The sequence below is a fragment of the Paramormyrops kingsleyae genome, chromosome 4 (assembly GCF_048594095.1).
Source record: "Paramormyrops kingsleyae isolate MSU_618 chromosome 4, PKINGS_0.4, whole genome shotgun sequence".
Classification (NCBI taxonomy): domain Eukaryota; kingdom Metazoa; phylum Chordata; class Actinopteri; order Osteoglossiformes; family Mormyridae; genus Paramormyrops; species Paramormyrops kingsleyae.
In genome coordinates, this window is record NC_132800.1 from 11,396,896 (window position 1) to 11,416,791 (window position 19,896).

Consider the following 19,896-nt stretch of genomic DNA (forward strand, 5'->3'; position numbering starts at 1 on the left):
CAAAGGCGACCATGGCGTTACGAAGGAAGCCCTTAACAGGCATCCAGCAGTAGGCTGGGTCATCAGCTGAGCCGACATTTTTATTCAAGAAAGCCCAGCAGAGACTATACTTCCTGAGGCAGCTGAAAGAAGCAAACCTTCCCCCTCCCATCCTCACCATGTTCTATAGAGGCACCATCGGCAGTGTTCTGACTAACTGCATCACCATCTGCTATGGCAGTTGCAACAAATCTGACCACAAGTGCCTGCAGAGAGTAGTGAAGACAGCAGAGAACATTATGGGATGCCTCTGCCTTTCCTACAAGCCACTTCTTGCAAACACAGTGTCCACAAGGCCTGCAGCATTGTGCAGGACCCATCACATCCCTCACATGGTCATTTCACACTCCAGCCATCTGAGAGAAGATACTGCAGCATCAGAGCCGGGTCTGCCAGGCTGCGTGGCAGTTTTTACCCCCAGGCTGTCAGGCTCCTCAACACCATGCTGCCCCCCAGGATCCCTCACTCTGCCTCATCACTGCCTCATCACTGCCTCAACCCCCCCTTAACCCACAACTAAAGGCCACAGACCGACCCTTAAGCGCTGCACTGCACTTAACACTTTGTCACCCTGACATGGGGACGATAAGAAGAATCCCCATTATTCTCTGTCTGCTCCATTATTCTGCTTCTATTCCTACTTTCGGCTGTTAGAAATTTTAGACGTCTTACTGCTATTACTACTATTATCATACACTGTTATACACTGTGAACTCAGGCTGTTACAGTGTACATGATGGTGAATTCAGGTCTAATTGATTAAATAAAAACATCATATATTTAATATAGTTCTAACAATATTGCACATTACTGTATATTGCACAATGTTTTCCTCTTCCTCAGTTGCACTATCCTGTATGTCCTTTGCACATTGTCTTGTCTTGTTTGTTATATTGCACTATGTTTTTGTTACACTGTGGTCGCTGAGCTTCGCCATTTCGTCTCTCTGTATACTTATATATGGTGGAGATGACAATAACGTTCACTTTGACTTTTTGATCTCGGGGTCTTGTTTACGGTGCAATAATTTGGATAAAGAGGGAACTGAGCTGGAAGGTGAAGCTTTCCATTTGCCAGTTGATCTACGTTCCTACCCTCACCTATGGTCATGAGCTCTGGGTAATGACCGAGAAAATGAGATTGTGATACAAGCAGCAGAAATGAGTTTCCTCAGCAGAGTGTCTGGGCTCAACCTTAGAGAGAGGGTGAGGAGCTCAGACATTCGGGCTCAAAGTAGAGCCGCTGCTCCTCCGCATTGAAAGCTGATGGTTCGGACATCTATCTAGGATGCCTTCTGGACGGCTCCCTGGGGAGGTGTTTCAGGGCATGTCCAACTGGGAGGAGGCCCCAAGGCAGACCCAGAGATTATATATTATATATACCCTGAGAGATTATATATAATATATACTACATTATAGATTATATGTTATGTATATTAGATAAGTGGCACAAAATGGATGGATGGATGGAACTGTATTGAAAAATAACGCTACTTATGAAAGTAGGCAAGTAAGAATTTCAAGTTAAAGTTCCATTGTACTTTGTATACATGACACTGCTTTCTTAGAAACTTATACTGCCATTAAATTTTGAAGCCGCTGTACACAGAAGGACACAATAATGTTTGGAATATTTTCTTTCTTGCCTCTGAAATTATACAATTTGTCTGGCCACTCATTCTTAAAAAATCAGATGCCACTCTAATACTATCTGTACCGTATGTAAAGAGCCGTGACAAAAGATGACCATACTGCCACCCCAATATCTGGTGGTACTACATCTTGCGCATGCGTCGCGTTATTCTCATGTAGACGTTCAGACGGAGCATGATAGTTTGCAAACCCTACAGGCAATTTACAAGGTAATAAAACTGTCACATGCATATAAATGCGTGAAAATCTCACGCCAGCCAGTTGATCAAAGTTGGCAGCCCTGTGAACTGGCACTTTGAATTTGTAAAACGTATGGAAATATACACAGACCTCACTTCTGTGGTACGTGTGCAGGGAATGTCATAATAATAATTTACTAATAATGATACTTAAATAGGACACGTGCGCATGTGCAAAGTACACAGCTTGACCGGAGAACTATTAACGTTTCCGTGTACGCATGCGCGGTGTAGATACGCGAGTGTTGCCCTTTGCGGAGAACCAGCCTAGATGCGTCCGCGTCCGCGTTGGGAGCATCGCGTCGGCTCGCTGCTGGAGAGAGGTGTGTCCAAAGTGGTTTGAAAGAAGTTCATATTGTGACGTAAAGACCAGCTCACTTTTAGTGGTAATCTTTGTCGTATAATTTTATGCTTAACATGTTTGATGAATGCTGTTTGTCATTTTATTTACCTGTAATTAAGCCTGTTAGTTTAACACGCGCATCATTTTGGCGCGTATTCCTGCCGGCGTCGCGCGGGCATCCGACATTTCCTGAGGTATTTCACATACTTGAATTCCTGCTTCGTTTTTATATTTTATGTATCGTACAGAATAATAGAGCGCAGGCTAAAGTGCAGTTCGGTCTCCAGCGAGTCTCTCAGCGCGGCGTGTCTCACAGCGCAGGGGGCAGCCGGAGCGCCGCAGACTCGGGCGGCTACATGAGTATATTGGGAATAAAATGTGTGTATTGGAGCGAGTTCTGTGTTAGTGAGTGTGTGAGGTGTGACAGTGATAATGATGGAGATGCTGGGGTTCGTGATGGGATTAATCGCTCTTCCTCTTGCCTACAGACTCCTGCCAGCTGACGCTGGACCCCAACACAGCAAACAGCCACCTGTCTCTGTCAGAGGGGAACAGGAAGGTGACAGGGGGAATAAAGCGGCAGCCATATCCTGATCATCCAGAGAGATTTGACTGGTTGGTCCAAGTTCTGTGCAGAGAGAGTCTGAGTGGTCGCTGTTACTGGGAGGCTGAGTGGAGTGGAAAAGGAGCCTGGATAGGAGTGACTTATAAAGGAATCAGGAGGAAAGGAGACAGTGTTGACTGTCTGCTTGGAGCCAATAACAAGTCATGGATGCTGAACTGCTCTCCTGACAGTTACTCTGTCCGGCACAATAATAAACAGACTGTCATACCCATAAAGCCCTCAGGCTCCCACAGAGTAGGAGTGTATCTGGACTGGGCGGCTGGTACTCTGTCCTTCTACAGAGTCTCCTCTGATGGACTGATCTTCCTGTACAGCTTCACCTCCTCATTCACTGAACCCCTCTATCCAGGGTTTTGGGTTTATTATACAAACTCCTCCGTGTCCCTGTGCATGCTGGGATAGCTCACTGTGTGCTGGAGGAATAATTTTTACCTTATCAGAGTGTCACATGTCGCTGCTTCTCCATGGCAAAAAGGTAAAATCTGCTTTTTAACCAGTATAACCCTTTTTACTCTGTCTGAAGTGTGACGTGTCAGACAAAAATAAATTAATGTTTGTTCAGTTGCCAAACTCATGCAAAATGACTGTTTTTCTCTGACTTCTCTTCTGTGTTGTCTGTGAATGCACAAAAACTGCCCAAACAAATTCATAGTACATGCAATTGTACCAGTAAAGTCAATTCTGATTCTGAATAAAATAAAATGTAATGAAATGTAATCCTGATGAGTGGGGGGGCTTTTCCCCTCCCCTGTATATGTACATTTTATATATTTCTGTCTATATATTGTATTTGCTACCTGTACACTGACAATAAAGGCTTCCTATTCTGTCCTATTAATGTCCCGGTTCAGCGCTGCCCAAAGCGTAACTGAGTAACACACTTAATCCGCGTCTCTGGTCGCAGCAGCCTGATATCGCAGCGGCGATGCTTTGGCCAGCAGGGGGCGGCAGACGGCAGACATTTTATTAACTCAAAACCTACAGCGGTCCTCAGGTAACTGATAATGTAATCAAATTAATCATATGTTAAATAAGTAAAGATAAATGACATAAAATCTTAATAAAGTAGTACTACAACAAAAATTTTGTGATGTCTCAATAAAACACCTGATCATCAATGATGCCGTGTAGTAGGTGATTACCAATTACCAGAGAAAGCATGAATTCTGTTTCATTAGGAATACTAATATATATATATATATATATGTATATTTATATAGGTTTTTTTTAAGTTTCTTTTTTACAATTTAGGAATGAGACTGTTAGCCACAATGTGTCCCACAATACACTCACAGCGGCATTGCAGCAATACAGATATATCACTGAACACAAAGGAAAGGTGGATTCTTACTCTGACGTCCCTGTCCGCCCTCTGGTGATGAGCTCCACATTCTGTGCTGCTGCCTCTGCTGGCCGCTTGTTTGTTTCTCTCCCCCCTGTCTAATTTAGATGTGGTGCACCTGTTCCCCTGGGGGGGGGGGGGTCTATAAGGTGGGCTCCCAGCTAAGGGGGGAGGAATGGATCCTGTGGCAGCCACCACGCCGGCTTCGGCTCTGCATCAGGGTTTCATTGTCCTTTTCTGTTATGTTATATATATAATCTAGCAAATGCTTTTATCCACAGTGACGTACACTTCAGAAAGCAAGATCAGCTGGTGCCTGGAGCAGCTGGGGGTTAAGGGCCTTGCCCAAGGGCCCAACAGTGAAATCAGTTTTCCGACCAAGGGATTTGAACCAGCAACCTTCCGACTCTGGAATTTGAACCATCAAACCTCTGACAATGGGATTTGAATCAGCAACCCTTTGATCACCTGCACTCTCCCTGAATAAGTTATTGATTGTCAGTCTTGTAGAAAAAAAATGTGTAAATATGTGTTTGGCCGCAGATCAGCTGTCTAATGATAGACGATATTATGAGTTAATGTCAGCCTGCATAGACATTAGTAGTAATCAGAAGCCCAAGGTGCAGACCTGAGGAGGGTATAGTTTGTGATTCCCTTGCAGGAATGTGGCCGTCATAAATCACAGAGTTATAGCTCTGAAAAGGGAGTTTCTCAGGAGCACTTTTCAGGGAGGAAAAGTCAAAGTCAGCTTTATTGTCAATTTCTTCACATGTACTAGACATACAAAGAAATCGAAATTACGTTCCTCACTGTCCCACACGCAGACAAGACATGACCGGATAGGACAAACAGTAAAGTGCAAAGGCACAACAAAAAACACATTCTAACTACAGAGTAACAGTATATAAAGTGCAGGTAGCTTAAGGCATATACTCTTAGAAATTAGAGTGTAATAATAAGTGTTTCCAGTATTATAAAGTGTTTATGTGCTGAGACATTCAATAATAGCAGCTGTAATAGTAATAATAATAATGGTAACAGATGTGTGCAATTTGCATAGTGCAGAGGTAGTTGTTCCTGTGGGTCAGAGTCCAGAGTGTTTTCTTTTGGGAGGGGGGGCAGATTCCTGGTCACTTGCCAGTCTGGTGGCTCTGTTGGAGTGTTGAGAGAGTTTAGTATTCTCACAGCCTGGTGGATGACGCTGTTGCTGAGTCCTATACCTCCTTCCAGAGGGCAGGAGGCTGAACAGATTGTGTGCGGGGTGACTTGCATCGCTCACAATTGTGATGGCTTTGTGGCTGAGGCGGGTGGTGTATATATCCTTCAGGGAGGGAAGTCGTGCACCAGTGATCCTCTCAGCTGTGCTCACAATGCGCTGTAGGGCTTTCCTGCTGTATTCAGTGCAGCTCCCACCCCACACAGAGATGCAGCTGGAAAGGATGATCTCAATGGTTCCTCTGTAGAAGATGGTCATGATGGGTGGAAGAGATAATTATCTGAAGGCAGATTTATTTCCTGAATACTGTATACCCCACACTGGGCATGTCTGGAGTACTGTATACCCCACACTGGGCATGTCTGGAATACTGTATACCCCACACTGGGCATGTCTGGAGTACTGTATACCCCACACTGGGCATGTCTGGAATACTGTATACCCCACACTGGGCATGTCTGGAATACTGTATACCCCACACTGGGCATTTCTGGAATACTGTATACCCCACACTGGGCATGTCTGGAATACTGTATACCCCACACTGGGCATGTCTGGAATACTGTATACCCCACACTGGGCATGTCTGGAAAACTGTATACCCCACACTGGGCATGTCTGGAATACTGTATACCCCACACTGGGCATGTCTGGAGTACTGTATACCCCACACTGGGCATGTCTGGAATACTGTATACCCCACACTGGGCATGTCTGGAGTACTGTATACCCCACACTGGGCATGTCTGGAATACTGTATACCCCACACTGGGCATGTCTGGAGTACTGTATACCCCACACTGGGCATGTCTGGAATACTGTATACCCCACACTGGGCATGTCTGGAATACTGTATACCCCACACTGGGCATTTCTGGAATACTGTATACCCCACACTGGGCATGTCTGGAATACTGTATACCCCACACTGGGCATGTCTGGAATACTGTATACCCCACACTGGGCATGTCTGGAATACTGTATACCCCACACTGGGCATGTCTGGAATACTGTATACCCCACACTGGGCATGTCTGGAAAACTGTATACCCCACACTGGGCATGTCTGGAATACTGTATACCCCACACTGGGCATGTCTGGAGTACTGTATACCCCACACTGGGCATGTCTGGAATACTGTATACCCCACACTGGGCATTTCTGGAATACTGTATACCCCACACTGGGCATGTCTGGAATACTGTATACCCCACACTGGGCATGTCTGGAGTACTGTATACCCCACACTGGGCATGTCTGGAATACTGTATACCCCACACTGGGCATGTCTGGAGTACTGTATACCCCACACTGGGCATGTCTGGAATACTGTATACCCCACACTGGACATGTCTGGAATACTGCAAGTGGAGAAAACACAAAGCCGGAGATAAGGCTGCTTTGAATCTGCTTCCCAGCCAGAACTGGAGACACGCACACAAACACAGACTGGGAAGAAGGCTCTGTTTTGGAGAAACTAGGGCTGGACAATAATTCGATATCAATATATATCGCGATAGAATTTTTTTCAATAACGGTGATACGATTTTTAAACACATTTCCGATATTTCGATATACATTTGAATATACCAAATGGATAGAGGGAACCGCCAAATTCCCCTTTGTCTTAGCATTTTCTCATCGGTTATGTCGATTCTTTTATGTCGCCGAACCCTAATATCTTGAGCACAAAAGAGGGCCAAAATCGCCACTTAACATCGGTTATCTCCATCCCCGTGACGATTCACCGGCTTTTAAAAATGTATCACAAGTGCTAAACAGCGCGTATTCAAATCGCATTTGCATGGTAATTTGCTGAACAACGCAGCTGTGAAACGCGATCCAGGTAAAACTTTTTTAGACAGCATAAATAATATTGAAGCATTTGTTTTCAAGCAGACTGTTAAAGGCAAAAGCAACAAAGCATTTTAGACTTTGTAAAGAAACCATAGTAACTATGGAGTTAATTTAGTGCCAAAAGTATCAATCAAAATTTTGAAAACCGCAAGCAAATCATTAAGTATCAGAATGAAAATTTGTATTCCAAATATCAAAAAAGTCAAATAAAATCATTTTATCCTTCTTCTTCTCTAATTTGTTTTGCTTTTGGAATGTTTTTCTTTGCTTTTGGAATGTTTTTCTTTGCTTTTGGAATTTTTTTTTTTGCTTTTGGAATTTTTTTCTTTGCTTTTGGATTTTTTTTTTGCTTTTGGATTTTTTTTTTGCTTTTGACTTTTGGCACTGTTTTAACGGGTGGGCGGGCCTTGGCAGCTTTACACGTCTATTGGTCAGCTGGAATTTGCACTGAACACGCCTATAACCATCTGAGCACGCCCACTACATGATGCCTCAGAACATAGCAACATGGCGGGAAGCTCCGGAGGTCATTTACAGCAGGTAACGCTGTCATGGAATTGCATCTTTGCAGTTCTATAATGGTGTGCTTTTATTAGGAATCGGTGTATGCAACACATATTTCGCGTTCATAAAATGTCACCAGCCCATCCAGTTCAGTAACTTTCGCTATTCCACCAACGTGCTGGCCCTTGCCAGATTATGATAGCTACTTAAATTAGCTGACAGACAACATTAGGCCTATAGAGCCCTAACGGTACACACAATTCACGGTTCGGTACAAACTTTTGAGTTTGGGTTTTGGGTTCACCGTTCGGTGCAATTTCGGTACAGCAGGGAATTTATTTTAAAATTATTATTAAAACTGCAAAAAGGCACCATTGGGAACAGTTGTAAAACAAAGGCAATGCGTCGGCCTGTATAAAATGTAAGAAAAAATAAAACGTCAAAAATACAACAGTCATAATGAACTGACACCCGTACTCTGTACTGCAGAGTATATTTACATGTCTGTAGCGACAAACACCTCTATATTGTATTATATGTTGTCTCAAAGTTAATATGTCGGATGTGTTTTCAGCAACATATCCCAGTTCAGTTCGGTATAACAGAACTTTGGTCTTTCATTGGTCTTTCTCTCCAGTGCTGCGTCCTTTACTGAAAAACCGAAATGTTCCCAAACTGCCAGTAATTGCTGACTGTAACATTGGCCATAACCAAGTCACAGCTACAATTAGCATGTTTTTTATATTGAACATCCATTTGTGAATTTAGATTCCACTACTGTCGATAAATGTATTCATTAATTTTCATGTATGTACTGAACCAAAAATCATACGACGAATATGTGTACCGTTACAGTCCTACAGTCAAGTTAATATACTAGCTATGTTCGAGCCAATGACGTCATAGTTCTGTTGTTTTAGCTAAATAGTTAGCTTTTAATGATAGCTGTCCTTCATGTTCCCATCAATTAAAATCGTTTTGTACTCCTGCTCCACAGAGAGAGAGCGCAAATAATGTCATTGCAGCAGCCCAGGGACTTATATCATTAGTTAATCAAACATTTGCTCAGGATCGGGATGGACAGGTTCAGCAGGAGAGTCCACAGCTTTCAACCCCCACAGTTAACCAGGAAATGGCCAGGTTTGCGCTTAACACCAATGTCATAAATTGTAATGGTAATGTTTAAACTACACTATGGATTAGGTTTACTGTAGGTATCGAGAATGACTGGAATTCACATAAAGGCATATACGAGTTCCAGCTGTGCAGTCACAGGCCACCATGCCCTAGATGATAAAATGCATTTGTACATGCCTCTCTGCAAATATAGACAGGTATATAATTTTTATTTTAGGTGTTTCCCAGGGCTCTACCAGAAGTGTGTTGGGACCAAGCGACGCATGCCTACTATCAGAATGTCAAAGGCAGTGAAATTATGGAAACCGTTCAATTTCCAGTTATTCCTGCTTCCAAAGCAGACAGACCTGACACCATCTCCGACTGAAGAGCTGCAATATATGCAAGCAGGCCTTGGCAAAAGGTCTTTCAATATGTCTGAAGACATGACTCATGTGGAGGTAAAATACAGAAAAACGTGTTTCAAGGGGGTAAAATGTGCAGATGGAGAATAAATGAAATTTGGATAATTTATGTGCCAGACAATGTTTCCAGTGAATAAAGACACATGCAGGTATGCCATTTCCATGCTTAATAACATGCAGTAATCATTCATAGGCTACACTGTAACTTCTGTATGGTTAATGTCACTGCCCCAGTATATATCAGAGCTTGTTGGAAAGAGTATAAAATGCACTTGATTTAGGTATGTAATATTTCTTTGAGGCATGACCTTCTACATGTAACGTTAGTGGCATTATGTGTGAACAATCTAGCTTCTGTGTAACAATTCTTTTGAGGCCTCATAGTCCAATATAGAAAGGCTGTCCCAGCTGTGCCATATCTTATTGTAAACTGGTAACAAGTATTACTGACTGGGCACAACTTCTCCAAATCCACAATGTATCAGTTATTTCTAGAATTTGCTTTAAGATGTTGCTAAAAATGTTTCTTGTGCAGTTCTCAACTTTAGTCAAGACAAAATTCCCAAAAATGGACACACTGTCTGGAGGATGGATGCTGTACAAAGCATTAGGTATTTTTTGTTTCTGAGCCTGATGCCCAAATTCAGGTATGGAAAGAGTGTGTCATTTTACCAGAATTATTTTTCACAGGAGGAAATGGTAGGCGGAAATTAATAATGATTCCTCCAGATTCCGACGGCTACATTGGATCTATTATAAGACGTGCTACTGGAGGAGGAAAGACAACCTTATATATAGTACCTTTACAGCAAGAGTTAGATGTCACTCCACTCCCTTGTGATGCAAAGGAGTTTGCACTGATGCCCAAGGAGAAGTGTGAGAACTGTCACATGATGATGCCCTTGCAGATCCTTACTCTCCATGTGGGGGGTTGCAAAAAGAGTTACAGTCACAGCTCTTCTGAGGAAGAACATGTAAACTCAGGAAATCAACAGGAAGTCTACATTGATGATGATGATGAGGTAAGATATATACTGTGGTGTGCACTAGTTTAAAAGAATCCCATTTACTATGTAAAAGTTTAGCAAATTGTGATGCATGACAGATGACGTGATTAAAACTACATTATGCTTCTTCTGCTTTCAGGAAGTACAGATTTTGGAGACTACACTAGGCAAAGTAGAAACAGAGTGCCCAATATGCCACTTGGCATTCCCTGCAGATGAAGTTGAATTTCATGCAAGTTTCTGTGGAGAAAGGTGACTCAGATTAAAATTAGCTTCCATAATGTCATATTGAAATTATTTGGGAAAATCCCCTATCAGACATAAATCTACTCAATAAGTCTAGATTACCTGTTGAACTACAATTTTCTTGTACTTTAAGTACAACACTAAGAACTGTAACATCTCCTTGTGAATGTTGTGCATCCAATAGCTGACCTAATGTACATTTTTAAACCATTTTTTACAGCCTGATAAATAGACCAGCCTGTAGCCCCAAACCCAGCCAAGATCTTGTCAATAGTAGCCATCCTGTGAAAAGGTAAATTCTTCTCTTTTAAGTATGTTTATACACTGTCATCACAGGTAAATGCTACATGCATACTTCTGCGCTGTATTAATTTGCAATTGTTGTGTCCTACTCATTTCACAGTGAGGAAGATTTTCTTCAGTGGCTGTCTTGTCAAGTTGACACCTCCAGGGAGTTCCACCTCTGTATTTCAAGGGCCAATATGTTTCAGCGTGGCCTGAAACTTTGGCAACGTCAAAAGAATGCAACACCTGATAGTCAACTGAAAATCACATTTCTTGGTGAGGCTGGTGTTGACTCCGGTGCGCTCAGGAAGGAATTTCTGACAGGTAAAACAAAGGCACAAAAGCACAAGTTCCGAAGACTTGTACAGGTAGCTATTCTAGGGCATTGTCTCTCCACCCATAGGTCGCGACCCAGATTTGGGTCATGGCAAGTTCTGATTGGGTCACAAGCCAGAGTTGGAAAATTACGTTAACATTAACACAAAAATGTTACAATGGTTTATTTAACATTGGAAACAATCACATGTTTTCAATTGTCAAATTCTAGTAGGTGTGATGTTGAATTTGAGAGATCTGCCTAGTTTTACTACTTTAGTGTATAGGGTTGTGATTGAGCTGCCATGTTAAAATTTGGGTCACAGTGCCAAATAGGTTGAGAAGCACTGTTCTAGGGTGAACATTCAGTGAAACAGATAAAGCATAATAAAGGTTGTCCTTATTTTTCTCCATAGAGATGATGGCAGGCATAGAGCAGTACCTCTTTGAGGGTGAGGAGGGCAAAGGAAAGGCTCCTAAATATTCCCTGAATGATCTGGATAATGGTCATTTTAGGTTTGTATAATGTGCAATACATTTTTTATGAAAAGTTGTATTCACATTTTAATTCATTTTTATTGTGTTTCACATCTAGGGCAGCTGGCCAAATATTTGCAGTGAGCCTTGCTCAAGGTGGACCTGCTCCTAAGTTTCTTCAGGAATGGTGTTTCACCTTTATAGTTACTGGAGAGCTTAACGTTTCAAAAGATAATATATATGATCCAGAATTCTCTCAAATAGTTACTGAGGTTAGTGTGTAGAAAAGGGTTTAATAATTAATTCAATAGTCATTTCTTTTTCCTTATACTTTAAACTGGATTACATAGTGCACTTAATTGTTACAAATAAATTTTAAAGGTTCTTTGTTGTTATTTAACTTATTCTGAGTGAATTTTAGGTAGAGGAAGCCTCTGACTTGGCAGACCTTACTGAGTCCATAGTGAACTGTGGGTACACTGGACAAGTCACTTCACAACACAAGGAAAGCATAATACGGTAGGCTCTCAGTTTGATTACAGGATTTTAATTTATATAAAACAGGCCCACTTGATAGTATTGTACATTAAAACTGAACAGTTATCAAATTTAAATATATTGGGTTTTATTTTGTCCCCAAATTTCAGGGCCATTCTGCTCCATGCCACTATGCGCAAGACTCCAATGCTCAGGGATATTTGTGAAGGTCTGAAGCTGTATAATCTCCTTGAGGTCCTTCAGAGAAACCCATCTGCCTGTAAAGGTCTATTTCTCCCTGAGAAAGAAGCAATGGTATGTGAATACCCCATGTATTATGGATGAAGTTTGTTTTTCTAGTACAGTTGTTTTTTGATAATGTATGTAACTACAAACAAGCTAATCTGTGTATTCCACTTGCATTACTTAAAAAAAAAAAAAAGCACTTTTCCAACAGAGTATTAGATCGATGGTATTCATAGCCTTGGTTTTTATTGAGCTAGTATCGGGAAAAATTCATTGTAGAGTCTTAAAGCACTTATGTAAGTCGCTCTGGCTAAGGGCATCTGCCAAATGATGTAAATGTAAATGTATACTGGACCTGCATTCCCCTGCTTTGTTTAATCAAATTTGTTGACATTTGATTATAGCTTTGAACCTTTTGCTATTTTTGTTCTAGCCGGATTCAGACTTCCTTATGTTGTGCCTCAAGCCAGAAATGAGCCCGAAGGGAAGTGTTAAAGAGATTCGGGAAATGCAAATCCTAAATTTCTTTCAAGACTTCCTGCAAGAATTAGAAGGTTTGTCTAAATGTCGGTGAAGTTACAGCAGCAGAGCAGTAATTCTAACACTGCCGTTTCTAAACATGGTTATATTTTTATACACAGTGTTGGTTACCTTCATACAAGGATTATCTTGGTTAAGGTTAGTCTTAGATATGAATTAGGTTTCATTGTGAGGACTTACAATTGCAAAGTTAGAATATGAATGCACAAAACTAAGTCAAGATATTGGTCACATGTACACAAGGTATAGTGAGATGCAGCTCACTAAGCAGCCCATGCTGTGCAATTTAAAAGACAAAAACATACACACAAAATAGCAAAAACATAAGTCAGAAAGAAAAAACCCATTACGTGAGTATAGCAAGAGTGGTTGAAAGGTAGTCATGGCTGATTTCGATGCTCCTTCCCTCTTTGGACAGGCACAGTTGCTGCTAGAGTAATGCAGCTAGGTGCACATTATCAAAGAAATATTCCACATAACCGGGATCTCAGTCACACACTGCTGAGTGTAGGATTTTGCCACACATCTGTTTCACCTTAATCTAATGACCAAGGCCTTCACAAGTTAAAGATCCGCCTGTTAGAAGAAAAATACAAATATTTGCAAGATTGTACCGTGTATCTTCTAACAGTATATATTACCTGTTTTGATACACACAGGCATCATCCACTGAGCTCTGCAGTCTGGGCCTAAAATAGAAGCAAATAGGTTTATGTTTACTGCCAAGTAGTAGTAGTATGTACTAATACTATTTTTTTAATTTTAAGATGAGAGTCCTGAAAACCTGCAAACCAAGAACCTCAATGCAAGTGGGTTGCTGGAGCAAAAACCTTTGTCTGTACCACACATTATGCAGTGGCTCACTGGACAAGCCCACAAGCCCCTTCTCCTCTCAGAGAGAGAAGAATTCAAGATTACAGTCTATTTTGATCACAGCTGCCTAGAGCGCATGCCTGGGCATAGAGTGTGCTATCCTGTTGTTAGTGCTTGTACCAAAACAATCACTTTTCCAACTGAACATCTAAGAAGTTATGATGCCTTTAAAGATCTATTAAATGAGGCTTTTCTTTGTGGTGGAGAATTCAGCAGGCTATAAAATGTGAATCACTGTTTAAAACCCTGTCTTAGCAGGTGGCCAGCCCAGTTTGTTGGTGTTTTCTCTGCATTCATTTAATCTGGTTTGCTAACTGATGTGCAGAATCAATGTCCTCTGGAAGAAGGGATTTTCGGGTAACCAGCTTTAGGGAAAAATTTTAAATTCTTAACCAAACGTATCTTACTGCTACGTACGTGGTACCTTAGTTAGCTGCTTAATGGAGGCTAGAAAACTTAAGTTTGAACTTAAATGAAGTGTCCTTAATTGAATTTTCATCAGAGCAGTTTCTGCTTTATAGCCTTTGTGTTCTTTTATTTGCATAAAGCTTTCTATATCCTGAAAACCTGCAAACAGAACCTCAATGCAAATTTATGTCCAGATGTACTATATACAATGCTATTAAATGTTTTCCCATTGCAAACCTGAGTCAATTGGAGAGCTTGTATGTAGAGATCATGCCCAAATGAAGATGACTCTCTTGTGGGGTTGATGACAGTCTGCAGCACTGCCAGGTTTTGATGTGACAGCGGACATCCAATTTCTGGAACCAACACACCCAAGTCACCAGTGTCCTCATGGAGGTCTTCAGGGGTGAAGCTGAAGTCTGTCAGTCCCTGCATTGGGTATAAAATATATTTATCTAACTTGGTAAGAACGCACAGCCTGGTCCATATATATACTCATATCTTACCATAAATCAAATGCAGAGAATTAGATAAATCAGTACAAAAAATCTGGATCAAAAACAAATCCTGGAAAATATTAGCATGTTTTGGGACATGTCTTTATCTGGCGATTTACTCTGGTCTACTCGAAACACGTTACTTCCAATAAAAAAAAAAAGTTTTTTTTTTATGTTATACAAAAGCAAAGGTTCAGTATACTGTGTATAGTCATTTTTTTCACTATGTTCCAATATGATCAATAATCAAAGCTACCTCTGGCTCTAACACTGGATTCTGACTCTGCAGCATTCCAATATGCCACAGTTGATCTGGAGTCAAGTTATTTTCAGTCCGAATGGGATGGCTGTTCCAGCATTCCAAAAATCGCTGAAGGTCGGATTGTAGGCGTGGAATGAACACATAGTGAACCAGGAAGAGATGGAGCTCACTAGACAGGTCTAACATTCTGTCTTCTTCCAAGCTGTGAAGGGTGTTGTAGTAGTGACATGTCACTGTGCACCAAACATCCCTCCACAAGCGCTCAATTCTACATAAAGGGAAATGATCACTGTTACTTTTAAAATTAAAAAACTTTTTAACAGAATTATAGGCACTACATGAAAATGACATGACTTTGAATAAGAGTTTTTAAAAAGTAAATTAAGGGTACATTTCATGGCACCAGGCATACATGGACAATATTTTCAATGTAGGTTAATTATGAAATAATTATGAAATCGAAAATCTGATAAAAACCTTTGATTATGGACACTCTTGCCTGCAATAAAACTTCCACGTCCAGTTCCTCGCACCTCAAACATGCACCTTGCTATACTGACATTTTCAACTCCATGATCTCCTCTAACTCTGATAAGTAAAACAACATACTTTGAATTAATGCTTGTAATGCAGTATAAACACACCCAAACTAAATAAAAGGTTGGGCCTTACCTTGAGGGCCATCCCCACTTTCTAACTCCTTCCAAGAAAAAATGCAGTGCAGTTGAAGCCTTATTATTTGTGGCAGCATCGAGGTATGTAATCTAGGCATTACATAAAAAACAACCTTTCAGAGAAGTCTCAGATCTTTGCTGTGATACTTCATCTGCATGTAAAATGTTGGGGATTCCCAATACTGTACAAGAATAACTTAAAGCAATGCGGAAGAATATCAGAATTACAAGATTACATGAAATACATTTATAATACCTTTCTTGAGAATCCATCAACACCCCCAAAGATTACAATGTTGAACCTAAAAAGTCATTGGTGATAAAAATTAAGACACAGAAGTATTTCAGTAATTGAAAGAGACTGAAAAAATGAATAAAGATGTCTTACCGAATCAGTTTATGGTTGGTGTCAATATGTAGCAGTGACAGAGGAGCTGGAACTGAGTATGTTCTGCGGGCAATGCAACGAAGCTGAATCATTCTAGAAACAATTCCTGCTCCATCAATCTGGTGCATGGCTGATTTTATTCTTTTCCACTTCACACGGTGACCCATTGATTGAAGATGTCCTTTTACAAGCCTGTAGCCAGCATTGGGCATCCGTGATTTAAAAAATCTTACATGTTCTTTAAGCATTTCGTCAGAGATCTCAGAATATGATTCTGTAACTGAAAGATTGTGCTCCTTCATTCGCCGGATGAGAGTTCTCCTGGAGATGCCATGAAGTGCTGCCACACTTCTCATTGGCAGTGATGTATGCAGAAGACTTAAGAGGGTTTCATGTTCCATTTCCAATCTAGGACGTCCAATATTTCCATACTGCATGACTACTGCATCTGAGCGTGGGTGAAAACCACTTGTCAGAGCATTGTGCCTGGTAACAAGATCAGCAAAGTCCTGAAGACCATTAATGATCTCCCTTGGAATGTCCAGGTGTTCTGACGCCCCTTGTATTAGCAGGACTTCTTGTGAGCACACAAACTGCAAGTGCTCGTAGTCTACTGGCTCTCTATTTATAACTGCACTCAGCCTGCTCCGAAGTCTTTCCAAGACCTGATATAAGACGGCTGGCTATAAAGCAATTGTAGGACATTAAAATTAGAACATTTTAGCTGTGTACGACATAATTAAAAACACTTAATTGGGGTCACACTAGACGATCATTTATGACTCAGGATGAAATGCAGTATTATATTTGTAAACGTGTAATTTCCACAGTAACAATAAGTACAGTCCCTATGTTAAGCACAAACCATTAACATACAGTAAGTCAACAACAGGAGTAGGCCTACTACGGTAAAAATTGTCCCCTATATACGTCATACCTCACTGGAGGTAGGAGTAATTTTACTCCACCAAATTAATTGTTTACATATGCAACTACAAATTTTACCCTGACCTATAATTTAAGGCTCTGTCATTATTGTGACATTTAAAAGTAACCATGCTCACATAACAAACATACTTACAATCTTTGACTTAAATATAAAGAATAATACTGCAGTCCTGAATTATTTATTTGGTAAAATTCTAAAATCAGAATCAGTAATTCACCAGGGAAATCAATAAGCATCATAACTATACCGCGAAAACTAACTGAAAGATAACCATATAATACAAGTCTATCCTATCTTTTAATAAAGTTGGAAGGCAGTCTGATAATCTGACTAGGGTCAGCGGCATGGGTGTCGTTAGGTCTGATCACTCGACATTTTATGAACGCGAAATATGTGTTGCATACACCGATTCCTAATAAAAGCACACCATTATAGAACTGCAAAGATGCAATTCCATGACAGCGTTACCTGCTGTAAATGACCTCCGGAGCTTCCCGCCATGTTGCTATGTTCTGAGGCATCATGTAGTGGGCGTGCTCAGATGGTTATAGGCGTGTTCAGTGCAAATTCCAGCTGACCAATAGACGTGTAAAGCTGCCAAGGCCCGCCCACCCGTTAAAACAGTGCCAAAAGTCAAAAGCAAAAAAAAAATCCAAAAGCAAAAAAAAAATCCAAAAGCAAAGAAAAAAATTCCAAAAGCAAAAAAAAAAATTCCAAAAGCAAAGAAAAACATTCCAAAAGCAAAGAAAAACATTCCAAAAGCAAAACAAATTAGAGAAGAAGAAGGATAAAATGATTTTATTTGACTTTTTTGATATTTGGAATACAAATTTTCATTCTGATACTTAATGATTTGCTTGCGGTTTTCAAAATTTTGATTGATACTTTTGGCACTAAATTAACTCCATAGAAATGACTCGTGAATTTAATTTTGACATTGGTTAGCTTTTTGTGAAAACGAACTACAGTACACCCCGCAGGTTTTTTGTGATTTTGTGAGCGATCTTTGTGTTTTCAATGTTAGAGAATATAATTAAAGGTTTGTATCTAGAAACAACGGTGGTTTTTATTGTATACTGGTAAATCTCTGCTGTTAGTTGGTGCACATATGCCTTTTGTTAAGCAATATGTATGTCGGGGCCGGCTCTACACTGGGGCAAGAAGGGGCAACGCCCCCTTAAGCAAACGTCCTGCCCCCTTAAATCAAACTTTTAGAAGTTGAGGAAGAAAATAATAATTACCCACAAACTGAATATGGACAAGATTTACTACAGTAGCTGAAAAATCCATTGAAAAAGGCACAAACGAGATGATAAGTTTCACTTCTTGTTCGCTCTTTCCCTCCGCGTTCTGTTTGTGCGCAGGCTCACACGGCACTCGGCAGAGATCCCCCACTCACCCTCCCCCCAGCTAAACATCCAATCACTGTTAGTATGCAAATGAGCCAGTTTCTCAGTAGGCAGGGCAGAGCGAAATGAGCTGCGCGATTGCGGGAGGTTTAGAGGAAGCAGCAATCTCTCTCGTCAAAATCATCATTTTGTCTATTTGGGGGGGGGGTCTTGATCGGGGGGTACTGTACCCCCCAGTACCCCCCGATCAAGAATCCCACAAATAGACAAAAATAGCAGTTTGGGGGGGGGGGAGGTCTTAACATTTTTCTTTTGTTTTTTTTTTTAAAAGAAAGATAACCTCACCTTGTAGGAAAATTTTATGTAAAACGGATTTCAGACACCCCTAGTGTGGACCGTACCATTTTAACCACCTCGGTGCTAGAAGCAGCTTAGCCAGTCGGTTACGTCATTCATTCTCATTGAGCGACTTGTTCGTTGTGATTTCAAAATTCTTTATTTGTCACATACATAGTTATAACAAGTACAACATGTAGTGAAATGAACCCTGACCGATCCTATTTTTCAGTTTTATATTTCAAGACTCGGTGAATTGATTTTTTCTTTTTCATAACTTAACCTACCCTTTTTAGTTTTGGTAATATTGGCAATAGTGAAAAGTGTTTTGTTGGGTTCAAATATGTTTGATATAGGCCATCCAATTAAGGTAAACGTCATGTTTTTACTTGTTTTAATCTGATGAGGAATATTTTATTTTATTTTTTGTTGTTTTACTTTTCAGTTTTCCCCCTTAGGGATTGCCACCTTACTGTGGTCAGGGGCTTTGCGTGCCTCAGTGACCCTAAGAGCTACACCAGCAGAAGCTTAGCCTTCAGGTGGGACACCCAAGTTGGACAGGTCTTAGGGTAGAGGCCTGACAAAGTGCAATCCAATTACATGACAAAAACAGTTATCCAGAGCACCACCCCACCCCTTTCCCGCCTTTGTCGCCACCATGTGCCCCCTTCACATTTCTGTCTGCCCCCTCATATATGCATGTCTAGAACCGGCCCCGATGTATGTACATATTTATAGCATGCCGATCGCGTCAAACAAATTGCGGCAATGCCAAAAACACCAAAAACCCGTGCATGTACATCCTCAGTTATTAACGCACATAAATAAATTTCAAGCACATGTTAATATATTGCTGCCATATTGGTTTTTGGTTATCTCGATCATCTCGACACTTTTTGGCATCCCCCTAGGCCGGCGACATAACCGGGTTCGACTGTATATGAATAATCAGCCTGTTCTAGTTTAAATGGAAATATATTATTGTTAATAAGCTGAGTCTGAGAGTTTTATTTATCTGATAGTTTATTTCACATTTCTTGTTTGTAAAGGCTAAATACAAATAAAAAGTGAACCTTATTTTTTTTTGTACTGTTTTTATAAAAAAAAATGATATAATTTTAATGGGAGGAGCCTGGAGGTATTATAGACTTTGCAAATTCAGTTTGCAGACATCCATTGTGTGTGTCCTCGGCAGTTTTTTCCTGAGG

At 40.7% G+C, this 19,896-nt stretch overlaps 1 protein-coding gene and 2 long non-coding RNA genes across 3 annotated transcripts; 2 read left to right on the plus strand and 1 right to left on the minus strand.

Annotated features, from left to right (window-relative positions):
• Positions 1-8,681: 8,681 nt before the first annotated feature.
• LOC140588720 (uncharacterized) lies at positions 8,682-10,374 on the plus strand. Its single transcript, XR_011989895.1, has 3 exons — positions 8,682-8,958; positions 9,173-9,395; positions 9,895-10,374. It is a non-coding gene; the product is annotated as an uncharacterized lncRNA (long non-coding RNA).
• An 83-nt stretch (positions 10,375-10,457) lies between these two features.
• On the plus strand, positions 10,458-14,186 carry LOC140588985 (G2/M phase-specific E3 ubiquitin-protein ligase-like). Its single transcript, XM_072711644.1, has 9 exons — positions 10,458-10,618; positions 10,833-10,904; positions 11,016-11,221; positions 11,629-11,728; positions 11,808-11,961; positions 12,111-12,208; positions 12,337-12,481; positions 12,846-12,966; positions 13,720-14,186. Exons 1-9 carry the CDS (start codon positions 10,458-10,460, stop codon positions 14,046-14,048), a joined length of 1,386 nt encoding a protein of 461 aa, XP_072567745.1. The 3' UTR covers positions 14,049-14,186.
• Positions 14,187-15,677: 1,491 nt separating this feature from the next.
• LOC111840163 (uncharacterized) lies at positions 15,678-16,146 on the minus strand. Its single transcript, XR_011989898.1, has 3 exons — positions 16,055-16,146; positions 15,923-15,968; positions 15,678-15,756 (listed from the first exon to the last, which is right to left on the minus strand). It is a non-coding gene; the product is annotated as an uncharacterized lncRNA (long non-coding RNA).
• Positions 16,147-19,896: the final 3,750 nt, after the last annotated feature.

Coding starts and splice junctions, on each gene's coding strand:
- LOC140588985 (XM_072711644.1), top strand. CDS start 10,458: ATGACAGATGACGTGATTAAAACTACATTATGCTTCTTCTGCTTTCAG. Junction 11,962..12,110: donor TCTCTCAAATAGTTACTGAG/GTTAGTGTGTAG, acceptor AGTGAATTTTAG/GTAGAGGAAGCCTCTGACTT. Junction 12,482..12,845: donor TCCCTGAGAAAGAAGCAATG/GTATGTGAATAC, acceptor TTTTTGTTCTAG/CCGGATTCAGACTTCCTTAT.